Source organism: Emydura macquarii, unplaced genomic scaffold (assembly GCF_026122565.2).
Source record: "Emydura macquarii macquarii isolate MOO-44397 ecotype Brisbane River unplaced genomic scaffold, CSIRO-AGI_Emac_v2 contig_2795, whole genome shotgun sequence".
Taxonomy (NCBI): Eukaryota; Metazoa; Chordata; order Testudines; family Chelidae; genus Emydura; species Emydura macquarii.
This window is the reverse complement of record NW_027132932.1, coordinates 4,866,317-4,889,268: the sequence shown is the minus strand read 5'-3', so window position 1 is coordinate 4,889,268 and position 22,952 is coordinate 4,866,317. Positions and strand designations below refer to the sequence as shown.

Genomic DNA, 22,952 nt, shown 5'->3' with positions numbered 1-22,952 from the left:
ACCGTAGTGGTTCCTATCCTATGGGGTTGGGCCCAGCTCCCCTCTCCAGGTGTTGCGACCTGTGTCACTCAGGTTTGGCCCATGGCACTGAGAGGCTGTGGGGGCAAACATCAGTAAGAGGCATTGCAACCCAGCACGTGCGGGATCACACAGCGCCACTCAGGTTTGACCCCCAGCCCTGCTGTCGGACTTGTGAGGCAGGGGCCGCGGGGCCAGATTTCAGCGAGTGGCACTGCCGTGGGGCATGACGATGGGACTCGTGAGTTTCGAACAGGTGGGGTGTGCAGGACTGCAGGTCTCCTGTGCGCCTTTCCATTACAAGGGAAGCTGGGTGGCCCGTCCTAGAGGCAGTCAGCCATCGAGGGCACCCAGAGCCAACCCAAGACCCCCAGAGCAGAGCAGAGCAGAGCAGAGCAGGTGTAGGCAAAGCGTGATCCCCCGCCCTGCCCCTGGAAGGCAGAGCACAGAGCGCCACAGCACAGCCTGCAACCGCTCTCCTCCGCTGCCCAAGGCCCTAGGGGGTCTGGTACCCAGGGTGTCACCATGATGGCACTACCTGGTGACCCTGCCTGCAGGAGGGGGCGTGGCACGCTGGGACCTGCCCCCTCTGGGGCCAAAGTCTCATTGGGCTGGGCTCTTCTGACTAGGGGAGGGCACCTGTAATTGTCACGTGCTCCACTATTTAAGGAGGACTGGACTGGTCCTTTTAAGGGGACTGAGGGCTGGTTAAGATGGACCCGGGTCTCTGTGAGCAGACTCAGTGCTCGTTAAGGTGGCCCAGCCTGTCTTTAAGGGGGCTCGGGGCTGCTTAAGGTGGCCCAGCCTCTCTTTAAGCCGGGAGGCGGACCAGGCTGTCGTTAGGGGGGCTGGGCGAGGTTTGATTTTTAAGGTGGCCTAGGCAGCCGCTGGCGCTCGAGGCCCCTCCCTCCCACCGGCTGGGCTGGGTCTGGTCGGCGCAGGCGCGCTCGCTCTAAGATGGCCGGGCGGGGCGCCGCCATCGCTGCGCAGCTGGTGGCGGGGAGCGGCCGCCCCACCGGCTCACCTATGGCGGCGGTCCCCGCGGGGGGGGAGGCGGGAGGTAGGGGTAGGGCCCCGCCGCGCCCCGCGCCCACTGCCCAGAGAGAAGGTGAGTGAGGGGCCGGCCGGGCGCCCTCCCTGCCCCCCACAGGACGGGGCCGGAGTCCGGCGGGGAACGGCCGCCCTGGGCAGAGCGAGGACGGGGACGGGGAGCCGGGCTGGGCGCGTGACAGGGCCCGTGCGTATGGACGGGAGCGCAAGGAGGGGGCTGCAGTGGGGGAAGGGAGGCGGGAGATCACGGGGGGGGGGGCTGCAGTGGGGAGGGGGAGGAGATGGGGGAGGGTCATGGGGGAGGGTCACTGAGGAGATGGGGGCTGCAGTGGGGGAGGTAGGGAGGCTACATTGGGGGTCACGGGGGGGCTGCAGTGGGGGAAGGGAGATGAGGGTCATGGGGGGGCTGCAGTGGGGTGGGGGAGGAGATGGGGGAGGGTCCCTGGGGAGATGGGGGCTGCACCGGCCAAGATAGGGAGGCTACATTGAGGGAGGGGTGCACGGGGGAGGGGGAGGAGACGGGTGGGGGGGGGTCACGGCGGAGTTAGAGTGGCTGACACTGCTGGGTGCTGTAGTGATAAAATGGTCCGGGTGTTGAAGGAGGGGAGGGAGGAGGAGGAGATATTGGAGGGGAGGCTGGAGCAGGGGTTGTTGAACATGAGACCAGCCATGTTGGGTCACCCCAATGGGCTGTTTGGCCGTATCCTGTCTTCTGACAGTGACCAATGCTAGAGGCTTCAGAGGGAGTGAACAGAACAGGGTCATTTAGAGCGATCCATCCCGTGTTGTCCAGTTCCAATTTTTGGCAGTCAGTGGCTAGGGACACCCGGAGCATGAGGTTATGTCCCTGACCATCTTCGCTAATAGCCATTGATGGACCTATTCTCCATGAATGTATCCAATTCTTTTTGGAGCCCAGTTATAGTTCTAGTCTTCACAATATCCTCTGGCAGTGAGTTCCACGGGTTAGCTGTGCATTATATGAGGAAGTACTTCCTTATATTTGTTTTAAACCTGCTGCCTGTTAACACAAGAACCAGGGTTAATCTAATGAAGTTATGTGAAACGCTCCCTGCTCACTTTCTCAACAGGAGACATGATTTTATAGACCACTATCTTGTCCCCTCCCTTTTAGTCATCCCTCTTTTTAAGATGAGCAGTCCTAGTCTTTTTAATCTCTCTTCATATGAAACCCATTCCATACCCCTCTTCATTTTTGTTGCCCTGCTGTGTATTACTTCCAGTTCTAATATATCTCTTTTTGAGATGGGGTAACCAGAAGTGCATATGGTATTCAAGGGGTAGACATACTGTGGATTTATGTAGTGTCATTTATTTTATTAAATTATTTATCCCTTTCTTAATGGTTCCTAACATTCTGTTAGCTCTTCTGACTCTCTCTGCACATTGAGCAGATGTTTTCAGAGGACTATCCACAATGACTCCAAGATCTCTTTCTGAGTGGTAAAAGCTAATTTAGACTCCATTATTTTGTATATCTAGTTGGGATTATGTTTTCCAGTGTGCATTACTTCTTATTTATCAACATTGAATTTCATCTGCCATTTTGTTGCCCAGTCACCCAGTTGAGTGAGATCCCTTTGGTCTGTTTTGGACTTAGTTATCTTGAATAATTTTGTATCATGCAAACATTGCCACATCACTGTTTACCCCTTTTCCCAGATCATTTGTGAATAAGTTCAACAGCACTGGTCAACAGACCTCACTATTTACCTCTCTCCACTGTGAAAACTGATTATGTATTCCTTCCCTTTGTTTCGTATCTTTTAACCAGTTACTGATGTATGAGAGGACCTTCCCTCTTATCCCATGATTGCTTAGTTTGCTTAAGAACCTTGTGAGCAAGTTTGTCGAAGGCATTCTGAGAGTCCAAGTACACTATATCCCCGTTGTCCACATATTTGTTGACACCTCAGAGAATTCAAGTCGATTAGTGAGGCATGATTTCCTTTTAGAAAAGCCATGTTGACTCTTTACCAACATATCGTGTTCATCTGTGCATCTGATAGTTCTGTTCTTTACTGTAGTTTCAACCAATTTGCTTGGTACTGAAGCTAGGCTTATTGGCCTGTAATCGCCTGTATCACCTTTAGAGCCTTTTTAAAAAAACAAACAAAAAACAAAAAACAGCATCACATTAGCCATCCACCCCTCTGGTACAGAGGCTGATTTAAGCAATGTTACACACCACAGTTAGTACTTCAATTTCATATTTGAGTTCCTTCCAAACTCTTCAGTGAATCCCATCTGGTCCTGGTGACTTATTACTCTTTAATTTACTAGTTTGTTCCAAAACCTACTCTGATTGACATATCAATCTGGGAGAGTTCATCAGCTTTGTCACCTAAAAGAAATAGCTCAGGTGTGGATCACATCCTCTGCAGTGAAGACTGATGCAAAGAATTCATTTAGCTTCACCACAACAGCCTTGTCTTCCTGGAGTGCTCCTTTGGCATCCGAATCATTCAGGATCTCATTGATTGTTTGGTAGACTTCCTGCTTCTGATGTACTTTTTAAAAAAAATTAGGTTTTTTTTTGGGGGGGGGGGTGGAGAGGCTGGCTGGGGTGAGGTGGAAAGTGGGGAGGGGAAGGAGTATTGTGGGGAGGAAGTGGCTGGCTTGGGGTGGGGGTGGAGGTAGTGGAGAGGGGCTGGTGGAGCGTGTTAGAGGGAAGGTAGCGGGATTGGAAGGAGGAAGAGGCTGGCTGGGGATGGAAGGAGTAGATGGGAGGGGCTGGCTGGGGGGGGTAGTAGAGGGGAGGTAGAGAGTGGCCATGGGAGTAGTAGCTAGAGCTATGCTGTTAATGTTTCAAAGCGGGGGCAAGAGGGCTGGGAGCTCTCACACCTTCCTGTGGGGAGGCAGTAACTGCTAACAAGGGTTTGTTTCTTACCAGGCCTCTTGGGCTGCGAGAATTTAAATGAGGGAGATTTCAGAAAATGCGTGAGATTTTAAATCTCAGTGAAACACGCACAGCAAAATCCTCTGTCACAGAAGAGAGAAATGTCAAACACTGCCTTGAAATTCATTCCCTTAATCAGGGAGTCTCCCTCCCTCCCATGTGAGCAAGTCTTGGCAACAGGTCTGCTTTTTGGCTCTGGAACAAGCGAACCTGTAGTGCAGCTAATGTGTATGTAAATATATAGCCTGTCAGGCCTGCCAAGTCTCACTCATTGCGGTGTGGGTGACTCTCTTCTCTGTGATGCATTTTAAGCCAGAGTTTGAAGTCTCTCCTTTTGTGAGGTTGGATTTTACTCTGTGTTTCAGTGAGACATTTAAAATCTCACTCTTTCAAATTCTCACAGTTCGAGACTCATGTCTGTATTTTATGTACTTTTTGGTGATGCGTAATCTGTCCTGCAATGAGATATACACACTGATTCTGATGCACTCTGTGCATTTACTTCTCTGTAGACAATTTTCTCATACATGCTACTCTATCCATTATCACACGCTGGCGAAAAAAACATCTTACTGAGATGAAGAAAATGGCAGGAATGTGGCAGTGCAGTTCCCTGTGTGAAATAAAAATATTTCCCACCCTGACAGTGTCTAAAAGCAAGTAGAATTTAAAACCTAAGGGAGAAACTAATAATGAACAAGAGGTGAATGGGAGGTCGGCTTGCATACGTGTTGCTGTAAGTGGTACGATGCTATCCTTTCTTGGAGCAGCACTGAAGAACAGGTATGATAGGTAAATAGATCCAGAGTGCTTGAGCCTGAGTTCTTATAAATTACACACGGGAGATTACCTGCTAGGTGTAGAGAGTTCTTCAAGCAGTGCATCTCACTGCCCTACATCTTCTGAAATTTTCTTTAAATCTCAACAACAAATATGAACCAAATTTTATACATCAGACCTGTGAAATAGAGTCTCAAAACTTAATCTTGAGGTGGTGTCTTAGGGTGAGAGAACAGTAACAAAACTTCACTACATCTTATCATTGGTCATAGAGAGAATTTGCTGTGGAGCATCATTTATGGTGAAGTGTAGCTGATCACACATAGCTTACTCCCTTATCTTGGTGGAGGTAATAAGCTTGCCATGTTAGCCTTCATTTTTGTAGTTATTTACAAAGTACTTGCTAGGACACTGAGTATTACAAATTAGAATGGAACTAAAGTTGTCTAAATTAACCAAGTACAGTTAGTGGCATATAATTTTTTAATTAAATTTCTTAAACTTGCATGAATGATTAAATTAGCAATGGATCTCCCCATTGTTAGTGCAAATTAGTACAGGTCTGCTACAATGGTGAAGAGAAATAATAGTGACAAAATGATTCTTTATGAGTTAACAAAACTGCTTACATATGGGTGCTAAATTGACACCAAGGCCATGTCTTCACTAGTGCTTATGTCGGCAAAACTTTTGTCACTCGTCATTTTGGAAAAAAACAAAATAAAAAACCCTGAGTGACACAAATTTTGCTGGCATAAGTGCTCATGTATACGGCACTGTGTCGGCGGGAAATGCTCGCCTGTTGACATAGCTACCACCGCTGGTTGAGCTGGTTTTATTACATCGATGAGAGAGCTCTCTCCCATTGGCATAATGTGGCTACAGAAGTGCTCTTACAGTGGTAAGCTGTATCGGTACAGCTGTGCTGCTGTAAGCTTGTAAAAGTAGACATAGCTTAAGCCTTTTTAAACAATCAGACTATTGAAGACTCTCTTCTGATGAATACATTTGAGGAAAATGATACAAAGCCTTCTCATGTTTTTCAATCTCTTTTTTTGGTAACTCCACACAACTTCAGTTGAAACTTGGCATTTATTATAAACTCATTAGCACTAAAGCCCTCAGGGTGAAACTATGATTATGTATTGAGGGTGTTCCCCATTTACAATAGTGTTCTGCACCAGCTACTGTAAGGAGTATTTTAAAAATGCTGTATGCTAGTCCTTACAGTGAAAGAGGTTTAATTCATATTAACTAAGGAGTAGAGCTGTTTAACAGCCCTCGGTTCCCTAGTGTCCCTTTAACATGTTAATTTTGCAAACTATATTCTTACACCATTAAAATATCTCTGTTAGCACGTACGGGTAACAATAAGAACTAAATCCATGAAGCGCCTAACTATCTGCTCTTGTCCACATTAATAGTAGGGGCTGTTAGGTGTTTGGACATAAACTAACCTGAAGGGAGAATGTTAATAACGATGCCAAAGTAAACTTATACAACTGTATGTATGAATGTCATTTGTGCTGACACACTTACTCTATATAAGAAAAGGGTTCTTCATGTGGTCTTTTTCGTTTTTTTGTTTTTGTTTTTTTTTAAATTAGCAGCAGTTTTTAGCTTTTTGGACTATTCTGGCAGCTGTCCTTGCCACAGCCTTAGCCTGAGGTCTTTCATGGCATTCTTAAGTTGCCAGCTCATTCTGTTCTTGTTGCTAATTAAAAAAAAACATTATGAGCTCTAGAAAGCTTATCTTTTCTGGGATCACAACCATGACCACCCTCCAGAGAGACAATGTGTGACTTATGTCAGTATATTAATCTCTTTGCTTTGAACAATTCATCTTTCCTCCTCCTCCCAAAACATGTAATGGGCATAAAGTGAGAGCTGTTACTCAATGTTCTACAAGCCAATCTTAAAAGAGCACTGATTATAATATGAGCTTTTTAGAAATATTATTGCAAATGCCACTGAATACAAAATCTTGTAGGAATTCTTGCATGCCAGAAGAACAGAAAACGATATCTAACAATATGCACATTGACTTTCATCTCTGAATGTTTGAAATCATGAACTCCGTGTTTCTTTTCTTAGAATTGTCATGCATTCTTACGAGAATCATAGAGCAAAATGGTTCTGCCATCCAAAGAAAATAAAGTGACGTTTTCAGCAAGAGAAGTAACCTGGTTTAGTATCCTGCAATATTTTTAAACTTATTTGTGCTGCTGATTCTTTAAACCTGCCTTGGGCAGCTTCATACGCAATCCTAGGATATAGCATTTAGAGTTTAGAAGTTAACTCCTGTTGAGACAAACCATGTTGTATGTCCCATTAGTCAGGAACAATGCATAACTACTTGCTAGACAATATACCACCTCTTTGCAGATGTACAAGAGATGAGTGTGTGTGATTTCTGTGATCCTGAGCAGTATATTACAGTGAAAGTGGCTTGATGCTGACAAGACCTAGAAATTTCATTGCTGCTCCAACTTTAAAAAAAAATCTTGTTAGTTTCAATTTGCTTCAGCTGTAATGCACTGATCACCATGTCATTGGTTTGATAGCTATAATGAGGAGAGTCCACTGAGACTTGAAACAGTGTGCAAGAGGCAGAGAAATGGCAACAAGATATCCTGGATTGAAATGATGAGACTAAGGAAAATAGAGGAAGAGAAATGGAAACAGGAGTCAGAGAATAACTTCATGGGTAAGAATAGACTCCTTCACTTTGCAGGATGACAGTGACTGACATATTGGGCTTCCATCTTAATTTTCTTTAAAAATCCAATATTTTCTTTAACTTTGTGTCTAAGTTGTGCATCATTTAGAAAATTTGAAATGGGGGAAATGGGAGAGAAGAAGCTAGTTGATGCATGCCCTGTCTATGATGAGCCATGCTAAAAGCTTGTCCTTTCTATATTAAGTCAAGTTCAATACCTTTTTACTGCTCTGTATGTTAAGGTGGGTTAAGAACTGTTCACTTCAGCCATAATCAGCTATAACAGGGATCAGTCTAGGCTGTGAAGTCAAGACCAAACCATGTTATGACCTGTCTTGGCCAGCACCAGTTCTAATTATCCCCACCGAACTCTTGGTTTGGCAATATAAACTAAATTTTAAGCCCTTAACCAGCAAAATGCTTGCACGTGTAGTCCCACTGAAGTCAACAAGACTATGCCTGAGAGTCAAGTTAAGCACATGCAAAAGTGTTTACGGGATCGGGCCTAATTTTGTGCATTATCCTATCTGGGCAACTACCACAAAAGATTTCTCTATGATTCACCTTGAAAATAGGGTGGGTCTTTTCAGAAGCACTCTGCATTGGCCTAACTCTGTTCCTGTTGAAATCAGCTGAATTTTTACCATTGACTTCAGTAGAATCAGACAGGCCAATGCTGAGGTCTCTTGAAAATCTCACCCACATTATCTCATAGTTTCAAAAATGAGGGCAACTTACTGAAATTTCAAGTGTAGATATTTCAGTTTTATACCATTCTTTTCCAAGCAAGAGAGTATAGTTGTAACATTCCACTTTTTTATAATCTCTTGGGTTTTGAAAATAGGGGCAAAAATTCATTCAAATACACTTTCACTGAATAAATTATTTAAGAAAGTTGAAATATGTTTACAGTTTCAGCCCTTTCCTCATGGGGGCACATCCTTTCATCGGCAAGCTGCTGAAGCCAGGTCTATCTAGTTCTGCTTTGTCTTGTGTCTCAGGTACCCAGTTTTCTCTTTGACTCCACTCTTGTGCTTGCAGCCATCTTCCAAATTGGTCACCAGAATAAGAATTTTAAAGTGGAGCTCCTCTCTGCTCTGCATTGTTTAAAAATAAATAAAGTAAATCTTTGACACTTTTCACATGAATGGGGCATCTGTCCTCAGGTACCTTGAAGAGTTCCCTTTTAACTACAGCTGTGCAGTGTGTTGTGTGCATGTTTGACTGCTCCATTGCACCCCGGCAGTGGCTGTATTTCGGTGGTGGTGTATGTATGTAGTCTGGGATGAAAACAACTTGATTTTTCTAGCACTTCCAATGAACATGGTTTTTATATATGGTTGAGACTATTTTCCCTTCTGCCTCCCCAAAAATAATTAGCAAGAAAGACTCCTTGCAAAAGAGTTTGTTTTCCAGTGTTTCTTACAATAATACCTCCGCCTTTCATCCTTGCACTTGCTCTGAGGCTGCAAATAGAAAATCATGTAAAAGGCCTTGTGAAATAAGAGAATCACTTTTTGGGTCAACATCTGCTCTCATATATGTGCAACTTTGTTGAAGTCGAAGATATATATATATATATATATTATATCTGTTAATGTTTTATTCCTAACTTTTAATACTATACCTGTTTCTGTGATATTTGAGGGCAGAATTGTACTGTATCATGTTTTATTGATGCCTTCAAACTGACATCCCATTGCACCCACTTACCCAAGGGCTGTATTTGGCCCATGATTTTTCTTTGCACTCTCCTAGATTTCTGTCCTCTAGCAAGCTATCCTTGACAATCAGGGAAGAAGAGTTGTTAGAAATAGTGAGGTTGAGCACACTTCCTTTTCCTTGAAACTCTGATCAAAATGTTCTGCACAAAATAATAGTATGTCTACAATATAACTTTTCCAGTGTGTTAACAATATACTCTCCTACCTCCTTTAATCCTATGCTCTTTAGAGACTGAAGACTGAAGGGGAGTGGAAATAGACTGCATGCAAAGAGAAATTTTAAAAACATCCTGAAGATGCTTATTAAATGACACAGTCAGAACTTTCATGGGGATCTCTCTTCTTTAAATCTTAATCTCCAGTATCTGGCTCTACACTTTTGTTAGGACAAAGTTAAGAGAGAATGTCTCAGAATTTTAGCATGTAGCAAATATAAATTAGTACAGTAATATTTCATAAAAAGCTATTTTGAGTTTCTGCATATGTAACTAATTGCTGTTTCAAAGCACTACACCAAAGGAGGAAGAGACAAGTAGTTATGAGGCTAAAACAAGTGCAGCAAAGCATGCTGCTACAGTGGGGTAGCTGAGAACAGGGCATCGTGAATTGAATTCTTGTCTCTTAACTCTGCTGCAGACTCGCTGTCCAGCAATAGGTAATTCACTTGGGCCCAAACTTTAAAAACTGTCTGTTTCGTTTTTTTGGGGGAAGGTGAAGGAGATGCCCAGCTTAAGTTTTCTTGGTCCTGATTTTAGAAGGTGCTGAGCACCTCCAGCTTCCATTATTTTCTAAAATGTCTAAATGTGGACACTAGAAAACAGAGGCACCTAAAATGAATCTACTCATGAAAATGTGGACCTTAACATCTGATCTTTCCCTACCTGTATGATAGAGATGATGATAATTATAAATCAAAAAGCATTGGGAGTTCTGTCAATGAAAAGCAGTATATAAATGCTAAATCTCAGTGCATTAGTGTGAATTTCTCTTCTTTTGGATGTTGCATTCCCACAGTGAGTGTCTCCATTCTGGTAATAATTAGTGTTCTCCGTTATGATCTCATGACTTATCATTAGTAGTTGTCAAGTTACGTTTTGATCCACTTTATATTATATAAACTGCTGGAGTCTTCAGCATTCTTTCTAAATGCTCTCAAAGGGCTACAGTCTTAACCTGCCTTCAAATTGTTATAATCCACTAAGAACTACACCAAAGATACATTGTATTGCAAATTTTGGCTTTTGAGCAGTTAACAAACAAAGGCCTTCTGCACTGCTCATGTTGAATCTACTGGGTGCAGTTTAAAAACATAAATATAAATAGAACAAAGCCGTACAGTAGAACCTCAGAGTTACGAACACCAGAGTTATGAATTGACCAGTCAACTACACACCTCATTTGGAACCAGAAGTACGCAATCAGTCAGAAGCAGAGAGACGCACAGAAAAAAAGCAAATAAAACAAATACAGTAAAGTACTGTGTTAAATGTAAACCACTAAAAAAAAGGGGAAAGTTTAAAAAAATATTTGGCAAGGTAAGGAAGCTGTTTCTGTGCTTGTTTCATTTAAATTATGATGGTTAAAAGCAGCATTTTTCTTCTGTATAGTAAAGTTTCAAAAGTTTACAGCTGAACATTGACTTAATACATCTTTGAAAGGACAACCATAACGTTTTGGTCATAGTTACAAACATTTCAGAGTTACGAACAACCTCCATTCCCGAGGTGTTCGTAACTCTGAGATTCTATATAAATTAAATGGTTGTGTTTACTTCAAGCAGTGATAACAGGATATTTGCTTTCTAAGTGGAAAAGGACAAAGACATTTATTTTAAAATTTAAAAATGCTGTTTTCAGACAGTGGAAAAGTACAAGCAAATTTAAATGATAAAAATGTGTTGATTACAGCCTTATAAAGAGGTGCTGACAATATTTGGGCCCAATACTGTACTTGGTATTATAATCTGGTAGAAAAGGTCTATTTTTTAACTGATCATTTTGAAAAATTAAGACACTTCTTATTCAGGATCCCCAAATAAGTGTTGTTTGTTCTACTGGGTGAGCATCTGCCATTAGCTAGCATATCTCATTGATAGCTTGGGGTACAATGCTACTTGTGTATGTACAAGAGCTACTGCTCCCAAGAATGGTTGGCTTATAGGAGAATGTATCTGTTCAAGTAAAATTGGGTCTCTCTTCTTCCTGGGTTTTTTTCACCCTTTAAGAGTTCATCTGAATTTGTTTCCCACATGATAATTTGTTTGTGATACCACACTTAGTTGTGGTTAATAATTATGCTGCCCAAACTAAGGATAATGGGTTCAAATGGGGAATAATGTGTAGTTGCATGTTGTGGAAATGGGCTTTCTAAAGAGATAGAATAAACATTAGGAGATAAATAGTTATTTTAAGGCTTTCATTCGAGGCTCAGAATTTTGGCATACAAACTAATTACATTTATTCTGGGTCTTTAATACAATAAAACATAAGGATAATATAGGAATAAATAGAGTAGAGCTTTCAAATAGTCATATTTTCTAAATCACCTCCAAGTTCATCTGGGACATGGATGTGCAGTCACCTTTATAAAGATCAGAGTACAATCACTGATGTAAGCATAGCAGAAGTTTGTTTTTTTCTGTAAAAGAAATCTTCAAAAAGCTTCCAAAGTGCTTTACCATCATTAACTAATTTTTTCAGCATCTCTGTTAAGTATTATTCCTGTCTTATAGCTGAAGAAATTGAAGCAGCAAGGATAACTTACCAAAGCGTGATATTTGGCTCACAGACAGGTTTAGAATGTGGATATTTTGCGTTCAGATTATTAGACTTCTCTCTCTGAGTTGGCCTCAGACGGTGAGATCATAAATACAAATAAAGGGGAACAGTAGAATTCAAGGTAGTATAGACAAGTTCTGTACCAGAGAACAGAAGAGCATTGAGGGGGCAGAGTTTTGTTCAACAGACACAAAGAGAGTGTCTTTCTTTCAAAATTACAGTTCTTGGGAAGTAGTATTAAGATGAAGAGTGTGTAGTTTTTCCTCATTGCTCACTTCTTTTCTCTGCAAACTCTACCATTGTAAATGTGCTTAATATTCCCTGCAGCTGCTATTATCAATTAATCCTAACTGCATCAAGTAAAAACTATATTGACTGTGTACCTTCTGCTTTAGGAATATCTAATTCCTAGTCAAAATTCAGAAGAACTTAATTGATTCTAAGATAAGTAATAAGTTAGCAATGGTCCTTGCTAAGTATATGACCAGTGCTGGACACACTGCCCTGTTTTAGAGATGTGGCCCACTGACACTAAAAGTTCCAGCATAGGCTACTCCTTGGCTCTGCTTGTATCAAACTGGAACATTGCATGATGGGACTTGTAGTCTCCACAGCTCCATATTAAAGTATAAAATATCTAAGGACTCATGTGGCTGTTCTCTGATCAATCCGAAATGTTTGGTTTCAGTCCATTTCCTAGTGGAGAAGTGTCCATAATCTCACAACCATCAGGGATGTCAAATAGACATCCTTCTGTGTAGATCTCTAAACCAGCTCAGTTTCATCTCCTGAGTTCTTAGGCTGCAAGAAACTCAGCTTTCCGCTCTCACTTATATATTGACATACTTGAGTAGCCAAGCAGTGCTAGTGTGCAAACATTGGTATTTATATTTGAATCTGGAAGAGTTTACAGAGCACTGCTTTGAAGATCAGAACTTACTCATTGGTTTTTAAGTCAATGAAGGAATTTAATCTGAGAGACTGTTAAGATTTGGACTGAAAACAGCAATGCAAGGAATTTGAGTTACATTTACTCTGGAAACTAGGATAATTCTTTTCCTTTATAGCATTCATCTGGTTGAAGATCTCAAAGAACTCTTTCAAAATAATATGAATTAGCCTTATTTTACTCTCATGAGGTAGGTACATATTTTTCTCATAAGACAGATGAGAAAACACATTTTTAAAGTTAAAGTGAGGCACCTAAATACAGTATGAATTTAGCTAAAATTAGAAAATTAGTTGCATTTGAAAATCTTTTCCTAAGTGACTTACCCAGGCTAACAAGTCTGTGGTGGAGTTGAAACTAGAATCAAGTTGTCCTGATGAAAGTACTATGCTTTAACCACAAGACAATTGTTTTGCCTTTTTAAATACAACTCCGTTCCTGTTTACCCTACTGTGTCCTCTTTTGTATATGTATTGTATAGTACATTACGCTCTGGTGAGAAATGCCTGGCGTTTATCCTGTTGTCACTAATATGCTATTCTCTTAACAACATTAGCACACCAAAATTTATATTTAACCACTATCCCCTAACATATACTGATGTTTATACACACATTTATTAATCCATTTTAATACAGTTACTAGTCACAGTGGTAATTTGGATGGTCTGAGTGATTGGTAATGGGATATGAAGCATTTCACTTCCAGATCATAGTTCAAAACATGGTCAGGATGGACAAAAATCTCTCCAGTTGACAACTGTTCAGAGAGAGGCCAGTGTGAAATGAGTTGTTTATGGCCCAGAATTCCTCTGGTCTCAATACCAGGAGTTTACATTGTAACTGACACTGTTTGTTAGCATTCTTGGCAGAAAGAAGTCAGGCAACTAAAGAGGCATGGGGATTCACAACCCACAGGCCTAACGGTGGACCTTCTAACATAGAATGGCTGGACTCTATAGTGAAATTGTAATGTCAATGTCCGTGTATCTTCTGCTAATCAGCAGAGTACTCTGCTTTCCTGTCTCTCTGGTATCTATCACAAGTGCGTAAATGTTTTTGAAATATAAACTGCCCATAGGATATATGCTTCAAAGCAGCATACTTTACCACTGGCTACGGTAAGGTCCAGTTAAACTTGCTTCACTGCAAGCTTTACCTTAGTAAGCACAGCAGGATTTGGTCCAGTGGGTTCTCCTTGTTAATGTAGAGTTGCATTTTTCAGAGTAATGCATAAACTGGCTTGAATGCAAAAATTCTGAGCCTGGGAATATATATGAATAGAACCACGGCAGCCCTATGTTTCTCTAGAGTTATCACAGCACCATTATTATGTGTCAGCCTTTGAGAGTCCTTCCTTGTGATTAGCATTTACATGTCAATATCTGCCATTATTACACTATCACTGCAAGTCTTTGCCCATAACTGGGCACAGGAGCAAGAGGTGTTGCCATTGTCTGTGAGTGTTGCAGCCAGATATGGTAGCCTGAACTCTGGGTGAAACGGAATAATTTTGAGACCAGATTCACACAGGGATGCCTGGTAAACGTCAACAACGAGGGTGTAAAAAGGCAGTAAACATTTCTGGCGAATAGGCAATGTCTATAGTTATATCTACATTAGAAGCACAGCAATATTCTTTAATCATGAATATTACTGTACATAAATGGCATGCAGGGCATAAAGCCAAAGAGAGTGATCAGCCAAGTAGTGCTGAAGTTCTGGATGGCTTGTATATGAGGTGTCACAGTGTGATTCATTTGTCCTTGTTTGTAGTTTTCATACTTTTTCATAGCGTGGAGCACAGTCACATCTTAATAGGCTTTAGGAATGTGAACACTCCCATTCCTTGTCACCTAAACCACATCCCCTCCCATTCACAATTGCACGTCATCATTGTGGCAAATACAGCAATTAATTACATGCATGAATAATGTTACAAAAGTACTAAGTGTAACTTAGCTGCTTTTAATGTGGTATAGCACCTGTAAACTATGGAGGAAGTTTGGCAATATGTGGCTAGCCAGTTCTCTGTGACCCATTGGCATGTGGTCACAGTTGGAGGACACTGTTCTATTCCCTCCATTCCCCAATGGTTCTGTGTCTCTGCTGGGCCCATTTTTAAAGGGCTTTATTAATGTATCTGCACTGAACATTATTCAGCAATAACAGGGAAATAAAAGAGCAAACTTTCAGTAATAGTGAATTGTAACAAGCTGGCTGGATCCTGTGCCCTTGGATTGCTTGACTTCCCTGGGTGCTTTCCTGCTGCTATTCCTAGTCTCTGGAACAGCTCCCCCACCTCTCTAACCTAGTCAGTTCTCTGCTTCTTCTGAATCCCTCTCTAGACTCGTCTCTTTTCTCTGCTTTAGGGCCCCTAACCCTCTCTAATAATTTATTTGTAGGACTTGGGGGCTTGAATTTATAACATTTAATTCTTTTCAACTGTTCTATTGAAGTGCCCAAATATTTGACAGTTAGTCTTTACAGAATTGAACTAACACTTGGATATTTTATTTTTAATTCCTATGTTTGAATTTCAATTCCCTTTAACACAGCTATATTCATTTTAATATAAAAAATATCAGTAGGCACCAATCCAGTGCTTTAGATCTCCTTATGATTAATTCAAATACATAACAGCAAAAGCAATCACTTAAGATATATTCAAATAGATTTAGCTAGACTGCCCAAACCTATCAAGAGAATCAAAACCCTCAGTTATTCCCTCATTTCGCCCACCAGCCGCCTCCTCCAGAAAAACAGGTGCATTCTGTAATTACTGCCCTAGAAATTTAAGTCCTCTATATCAACAGAATGGGTATGGCATGGATAAGAGCAGGACAGGCTTCCCCAGCAAGAGGGGTGGGTCTCAGAGCCTAGGCTCCACCCCAAGCCCAAATGTCTACAATGCTATTTTTAGCCCTGTATCACAAGCCCTCCAAGCCCAAGTCATTTGACCTAGACTCTGAAACTTGTTGCCGTGTGTCTTTTGTTGCAATGTAGACCCACAGTTACTGTATGCAACCTTGTGTTCCTATAACTGTCATCTTTGTCTTCATGCCCCTTCCATTGTGTTATGCATCCCTGTGTTGTGTCTAATGCTGTTTTAAACCGGAGAAAGGACTGTTTGTTTGTACAGCACCCTGCACAGAGGCTGTAATCCTGATTGGGGTTACTAGCACTGCTGTAATACAAATCACACACTGTATTGTTAACTCTGCCTTTTTGTGGTCACATACATTGATGCTGTCAAAGCTTTTTCTCAGGCATTAGCAAAAGAGGCTCATCTAAACATCTTTTTGAAAGTCTCTAATGCATTCATTCTAACCTGGCACTCCAGATCCTGTGACTTCTAGTGGCAATGGTGACTGATCTTACCAGCTGTAACTGCAGTGCCAGTAGATGTTTGTTCAGCTACATATCCAGGAGTTACACTGACAAGATATACTTCTGTTCCATTTGTGAGGTGGCATCAAGAAAGGAGCATTATTGGAGGAGATAGGCTGAACTCTGTATTGAGCAAATATAGTAAGCCCTAAAATCACAGGCAAGAATTACTGCTTTGTCTCCTCAGACTATTGCACAATATCACTAAGATCAGAACAACCCAGAACAAAATCAATGGTCCCTATTTCCCAAGGGTATTGATGATAAATTGGGTAATGCCCGTGAGGCTCTCCAAATCTAATAATTAAATACCCCATATAAATAAATCCCTGGGGTGAAATTTCAGTCCCACTGAAGTCAATGACAAAACGTCCATTGATTTCAACAGGGTCAGGATATCACCCTGGGATAGGAAGATGATGATAAAACAAAACTTACCCTTTTTCTTTACTTTCTTCCCCACTCCCTTAATCTCAATATTGCTGATCATTAATATTTTCCAATTCTATAGCACTTCCTTTATGAGCATCTCAGTGAAATTTACAAAACACTGAGCTTCACAGCCTTTGTCTGAGGGTTAGGTTAGTAAATAGTACAATCTTCATTTTACAAATGGAGAAACTGAGGCAGAGACATAAATGTCCTATCCAAGGTCACGTGACAAGTCTGTAACAGAGTAGCATAGGAAGTGTCAGGCCAACTGTCCAGGTAGCCCAGTATCCTGCTTCTAACAATGGCAAGTGCTTCAGAGGAATGTGTAAGAAACTTTATAGTGGACAATTATGAAATAACCTATCCAGAGGGTCAGTTACTGAGTGACTTGTGCCAGAAAGCAGGAGGGTTTATATCCCTCCTGAGTGTTGTTTTCATCCTATCTAATGCAAGTTTATGTGTTCTCATTGTCAATTCTATGCTGAGATGACTAACTCTGTGGATGTGGGAAAAGCAGTGGAAGTGATATACCTTAACTTTAGCAAAGCTTTTGATACAGTCTCCCACAGTATTTTTATCAGCAAGTTAAAGAAGTATGGGTTGAATGAATGGACTATAAGATGGATAGAAAGTTGGCTAGATCATCAGGCTCAATGGGTAGTGATCAATGGCTCGATGTCTAGTTGGCAGCTGGTAACAAGCGGAGTGCCCCAGGCATCGGTGCTGTGGCCAGTTTTGTTTAACATCTTCATTAATGATCTGGAGAATTGGGTGGATTGTACCCTCAGCCAGTTCGCAGATGACACTAAGCTTTGGTGGGAGGGGTAGATATGCTGGAGAGTAGGGATAGGGTACAGAGTGTAGACAAATTGGAGGATTGAGCCAAAATAAATCTGATGAGGTTCAACAAGGACAAGTGCAGAGTCCTGCACTTAGGACGGAAGAATCCCATGCATTGCTACAGACTGGGGACCGACTGGCTAGGCAGCAGTTTGGCAGAAAAGGACCTGGGGGTTACAATGGACAAGAAACTGGATATGAGTCAACAGTGTGCCCTTATTACCAAGAAGATTAATGGCATATTGGGCTGCATTAGTAGGAGCATTGCCAGCAGATCAAGGGAAGTGATTATTCCCCTCTATTCGGCACTGGTGAGGCAACATTTGGAGTATTGTGTCTAATTTTGGGCCCCCTACTACAAAAAGGATGTGGACAAATTGGAGAGAGCCCACCAGAGGGCAATAGAAATGATTAGGGGGCTGGAGCACATGACTTATGAGGAGAGGCTGAGGGAACTAGGTTTGTGTAATCTGTAGATAAGAATGAGGGGGGATTTGATAGCAGCCTTTAACTACCTGAAAGGGGGTTCCAAGGAGGATGGAGCTAGGCTATTCTCAGTGGTGGCAGATGACAGAACTAGGAGCAATGGTCTCAAGTTGCAGTGGAGGAAGTCTAGGTTGGATATTAGGAAAAATGTTTTCACCTGGGAGGGTGGTGAGGCACTAGAATGGGTTACTTAGAGAGGTGGTGGAATCTCCATCCTTAGAGATGTTTAAGGCCTGGCTGGACAAAGCCCTGGCTGGGATGATTTAGTTGGTGTTGGTCCTGCTATGAGCAGCGGGTTGGACTAGATGACCTCCTGAGGTCCCTTCCAACCCTAATCTTCTATGATTCTATGAATATAAATATTTAATAAATGAGGACCAATCACTTCGTGGGGAACAATCGTGTCTATTTTATGAGGGAGAATCTTCTTTAAATGACAAAATGTTAGTACAAAGCTATCTTAACCCAGGCCCTGGAATGCTTCACAAAGTTTTTGTGGTCATAGACCAAATGTTGAGTTCAAAATGGCAATCATGCCAGGCTGCCACTTTTAATTCAGTATCTCTGTGATGTTTCTGCTTAACAGTACTGTCTGATGCAAAGGTGGGCAGTTTGGTTTTTTTAAAAAGTTCATTTAGTTGCCATGAAAGGTGCTGTCTTGGAGACAGAAGCCCTCTTTGTATTCTCCACAGAACAGGTGCAGCGTAGGCAGTGACAAGGCATGGCTCCCCACGCTGTGCCGCCAGTGAGTGTTAGTAGCATTCTTGAGGGTTTGCTGAAAGGAGAAGAGGGTAAATTCATTCTCCAGCCTGTTCAGTTCTTGCCCTTTCTGCTGGAAAAGCCAAAAAGAGTGCCAGTTAATGCATTGGTTTTGTGATGTGCACGTTTGCCTACTAAGAACAGAACTAAGATTGCATAGACCCCGTTGAAGAGCCTCAATGAGGGCCTGGCTGGATTAGATTTCAGTGGGAGCTGCATTATTTTACCCCAAGCCTGAAGTTTGGACTGGATGTTTTTATTGCGTGATCACATTACACACTGGTTAGCGGGGTGTATTACTGGGCAAATGCTTTGCTTAAAAATCTGTGTTAATACAAAGGTAACAAAAATATTTCATATACTTCAGGCCAAAATTTTCAGGTTTAGGTTCCTAAAGGAAAGCACCGGTCAGTGGCTCAGTTTTTTTCAGCAGTGCTGAATAGCTACAGCTCTGAAATCACTTCAGCAGGAGCTGCAGATGCTCAGCAGCTTTGAAAATCAGGCCACGTAAGGCCTTGTCTGGTTTAGGGAAGAAGTGGGTAAGGTTCTGTTGGGCTTAACTAGCACACGCTAGCTAAGGCTGAACTAAGCTTTGACCACATTTCCTAATCGAGCAGCACTAGTCATTACCCCTCTGCATTATCCCTCTCTTGTTTTGTTTTTAAATTCCTGCCTTTTTGCTATGCTTCACGTCAGAAGCTTGCATGTTAATGCCTTTAGCTTAATTTCCGCAGGTCAGGTTACCAAGCTAAAGATGTTACTGTGCATCCACAGTTTAAAAAAAAAAAAAAGCACAGTTGAGTTTGTCAGGCTCATCTAACTCATGTCTGCCAAGTGAGACCTAACCTTAACCATTTTCCTTGTCTAGACAAAGCCTTACCTAGGTGCCAAACTTTAGGCAATTAGGTTAAAAAAAATCCTTGGCCTAATTCTACTAAATGATCGTACTATTCAGCTATCGGGCAAAATGAGCGTGGCAATTTATCAGCGTGGGTTCAAAACCTACTTGCCCAGATTTACCATAAAGATGATAATGAAAAAAAATCCCATTAAAATATGACTTACAAATTTGCGTGCTATATATCTCCCTTTCCGCTTGTTTTGTTTTTAAATTCCTGCCTTTTTGCTATGCTTCACGTCAGAAACTTGCAGAGGGATAATGACTAGTGCTGCTCGATTTCTTTCCACAAAAGAATGCAAGCTGCTGATACTGGGAATTTGACACATGCAAGGTAACACGCATCGAAAAGAATAATTTGAACTACCTATGTTATGTATATTGCTGCATTTTAAATTAAGTATAGCTAGTCAAAATTTTGTCATTGTGGGTAACTCAATATAAATCTCTGCTTACTGTGCAGCGGCAGTCAAAAATAGACAAATGTTGCCAGTTCTTGTGATTTAATATCATGAGTTTTGTGATAATGTCTCTCCAAAAGCCTTGGCTCCTTGTCATGTTATTAGTTGCAAATGTCAACTTCCATTAAAAAAAAATGTTCCTAGCTGTCACAGTTGTGGAGAATATGAACCCTGAAGACCCAAAAACAAAAATAATCCCAAATGCATTATTTTTTAAAAATTTCATGATATTTACATCAATCTCATTATTTCTTTTATATACATATATATATTTTAACTCAGTGTCCTTTTTGGACACTTGGGGTTGGCGGCAAAACTATAAATGTTAAGATGTGTGAAGAACAGAATAGAAAATAATATTGAGACTATTATGCCTCTGTATCAATGTACTCTCATATGGATTCTGATTGCCATATCTGAGAAAAGATAAATAAAATAAAATAGGAGGGGAGGTTGTGTCTGGAGAGCAAAGTCAAAATTGATCAGAAGATTGGAAAGATACGAACTACTAAGGAAGGAGAGATCTAATATGTGATATGACAGAGGTAGAAGATTGGAAAGATACAAACTACTAAGGAAGGAGAGATCTAATATGTGATATTACAGAGGTATAGAACATAAAGAATGGTATTTTCAAGGTGTATCATATCCTATTATTTATCCTTTTGCATAATACAATAACAAGGGGACAAACAATGAAAATGAAAGGCAACATTTAAAACAGATAGGATTTTTTTTTAATGCAGGGCGCAATTAATCAGTGGAAGTCATTAGTGCAATGTATCATTGAGGACAAAGGTTTAGCAGGATTCAGAAAAGGATTAAGAAATATTCTAAGAGAAAACATAGGAATTACAATATCAGATCAGACTGGTGGTTTGTCTAGTCCAATATTCATTTCTGACAATGACCAGTACTAGCTGCGTTAGAGGAAAGTGCAAGAAACTCTGTAATGGGCAGTCGTGGCATAACCTATCCATATGAAAAGCTTCTTCCTAACCTTCATTGGCATAGGGTGGTTTTTGTCTTGAAACACACAAACCCTCAGACTTCAAGGATAACCAAGTTACTGACAGGGCTAGAAAAAATCTTCTATTGCAGGTTATTTCACAATTAGCCATTACAATGTTTTTTCTTCGAGTGCTTGCTCATGTCGATTCCATTCTAGGTGAGTACGCGGCACAGTTACCAGAATTTTTTCCCTTCAGCAGTACCTGTAGGTGGCCCCTGGAGTCCCGCACATGTGTTTCAGTATATGAGGCATCCCTGGCCCTATGCCCCCTCAGTTCCTTCTTTCTGGCTGTGACGGTTGCTGGAACAGCTCTGCTTGCTTCTCAAGTGCTTCTTAACAGTTCCTTCAGTAGTTAGTTAATTGCTGTTTGGTTTTGGTTCCTGTTAGTTAAGTAGTTGTTAATAGTTGGTAGTTAGATTAGGAATAGTCCCAGCTGGGACTCTCACCCGGGAGCAGGGCATGCCCCGGTCTCCGGGCTTCAAGCCCTGCGTCTCCTACAGCAGGGGTGGGGAACCTCCGGCCCACGGGCCGGATCTGGCCCGCGAGTTTGATCCGGCCCGCGGGCGGGCGGGAAGTGCGCGCCGCCGAAACCCTGCCGCCGTCTGCCCATTTTCGGCGGCGGCGGGAATAGGCGGTTACTGGCCCACGGCACCCCGCGGACACTGTAAACCCGCGCCGCCGAAACGGCGGAAACGGCGGCGGCATTTCGGCGGCGAGGGGGTGGAGTCGGCGGCGGCGCGGTTCCGTGGGGGGGGCGGGCAGTTCCTGCCGCCAAAACCCTGCCGCCGTTTGCCCCTTTTCGGCGGCGATGGGGGGACAGAATCGGCGACATGGCCCGCGAATGAAGGTAGGAATATCAAAATGGCCCTTGGCAGGGAAAAGGTTCCCCACCCCTGTCCTACAGCATAGTGACCCGCAGGACAGTTGTCTAAAGTGCTTGGGGGAAGCTCATAGGAAGGACAAGTGTAAGATCTGCAAGGCTTTCAGGCCATGGACTCAGAAGGAGAGGGAAATCTGCCTGATTTGCTGATAGAGGAAGTACTGAGACCGGTCTCTGAACCAGCACGTTCCATCTTGTGCCTAACATGGCGTCGGGGCAAAGTGCCCAGTCAGCACCGGCCCTAACACGGCAACGGACTTCTTCCTCTTCACCATCGAGGAAGAAGCAAAAGAAATAGCATGTGGAGAGAGGCCGCTTCCCCACACCAAAAAAGTCTAAGGAAGCAGAGTCGAGCACAGGGCCCATCCCGGAGCAGTCGGCTGAGGGTCGGCAGGACGGAATCACCACCTAGATGTGCGACCCCGATAAGAGAGCCACCCCCGACTCAGGGGAGTGGAAGGGGCCTCTTCAACTAGCAGTGCCATCGATGCCAGAGGCATTCCAGGCAGCAAGAAACTTGTTGGCCCTGCCTTCACCGCCTTCTCCTTGGCCTCTGGCACCATTGAAGAAGAGGGCTCCAGTCTCCAGAGGGAAACCTGCAGTGGGTCCCCTGCAATGGCTGCACCACTCCCCTGAACAGAGGTGCCCATCTCAGAGACCCAGGTCACTGCGCAGGGAGTCGATGTCGCAGCACCGGTCCCCAAGAGGTCGCTCCCAGTCTCCATCTCCAAAACGCTCCTCGGCAGTGGAGCATTGCCACCACAGACGGTTGCCAACCTCGCGACACCAATCGTGGTGTCCGGCACCAAGAACCTCGCGCTCTGGAGGATGACACTGATCTCGCTCATCCTCATGCAG

At 42.6% G+C, this 22,952-nt stretch overlaps 1 protein-coding gene across 5 annotated transcripts in view; it reads left to right on the top strand.

Moving 5' to 3' along the window:
- Positions 1-938: 938 nt before the first annotated feature.
- KRCC1 (lysine rich coiled-coil 1) overlaps positions 939-22,952 on the top strand; it is a 42,420-nt gene continuing 20,406 nt past the window's right edge. For 3 of the 5 annotated variants that reach the window (XM_067567608.1, XM_067567609.1, XM_067567607.1), the window contains exon 1: positions 939-1,126. In XM_067567608.1, coding sequence (XP_067423709.1) covers positions 976-1,126 — 151 coding nt within the window. In that variant the 5' untranslated portion in view covers positions 939-975. Of the gene's footprint in view, positions 1,127-6,682; positions 7,476-22,952 lie in introns of those variants that run through there. The other 2 variants (XM_067567611.1, XM_067567610.1) reach the window with 2 other exon arrangements.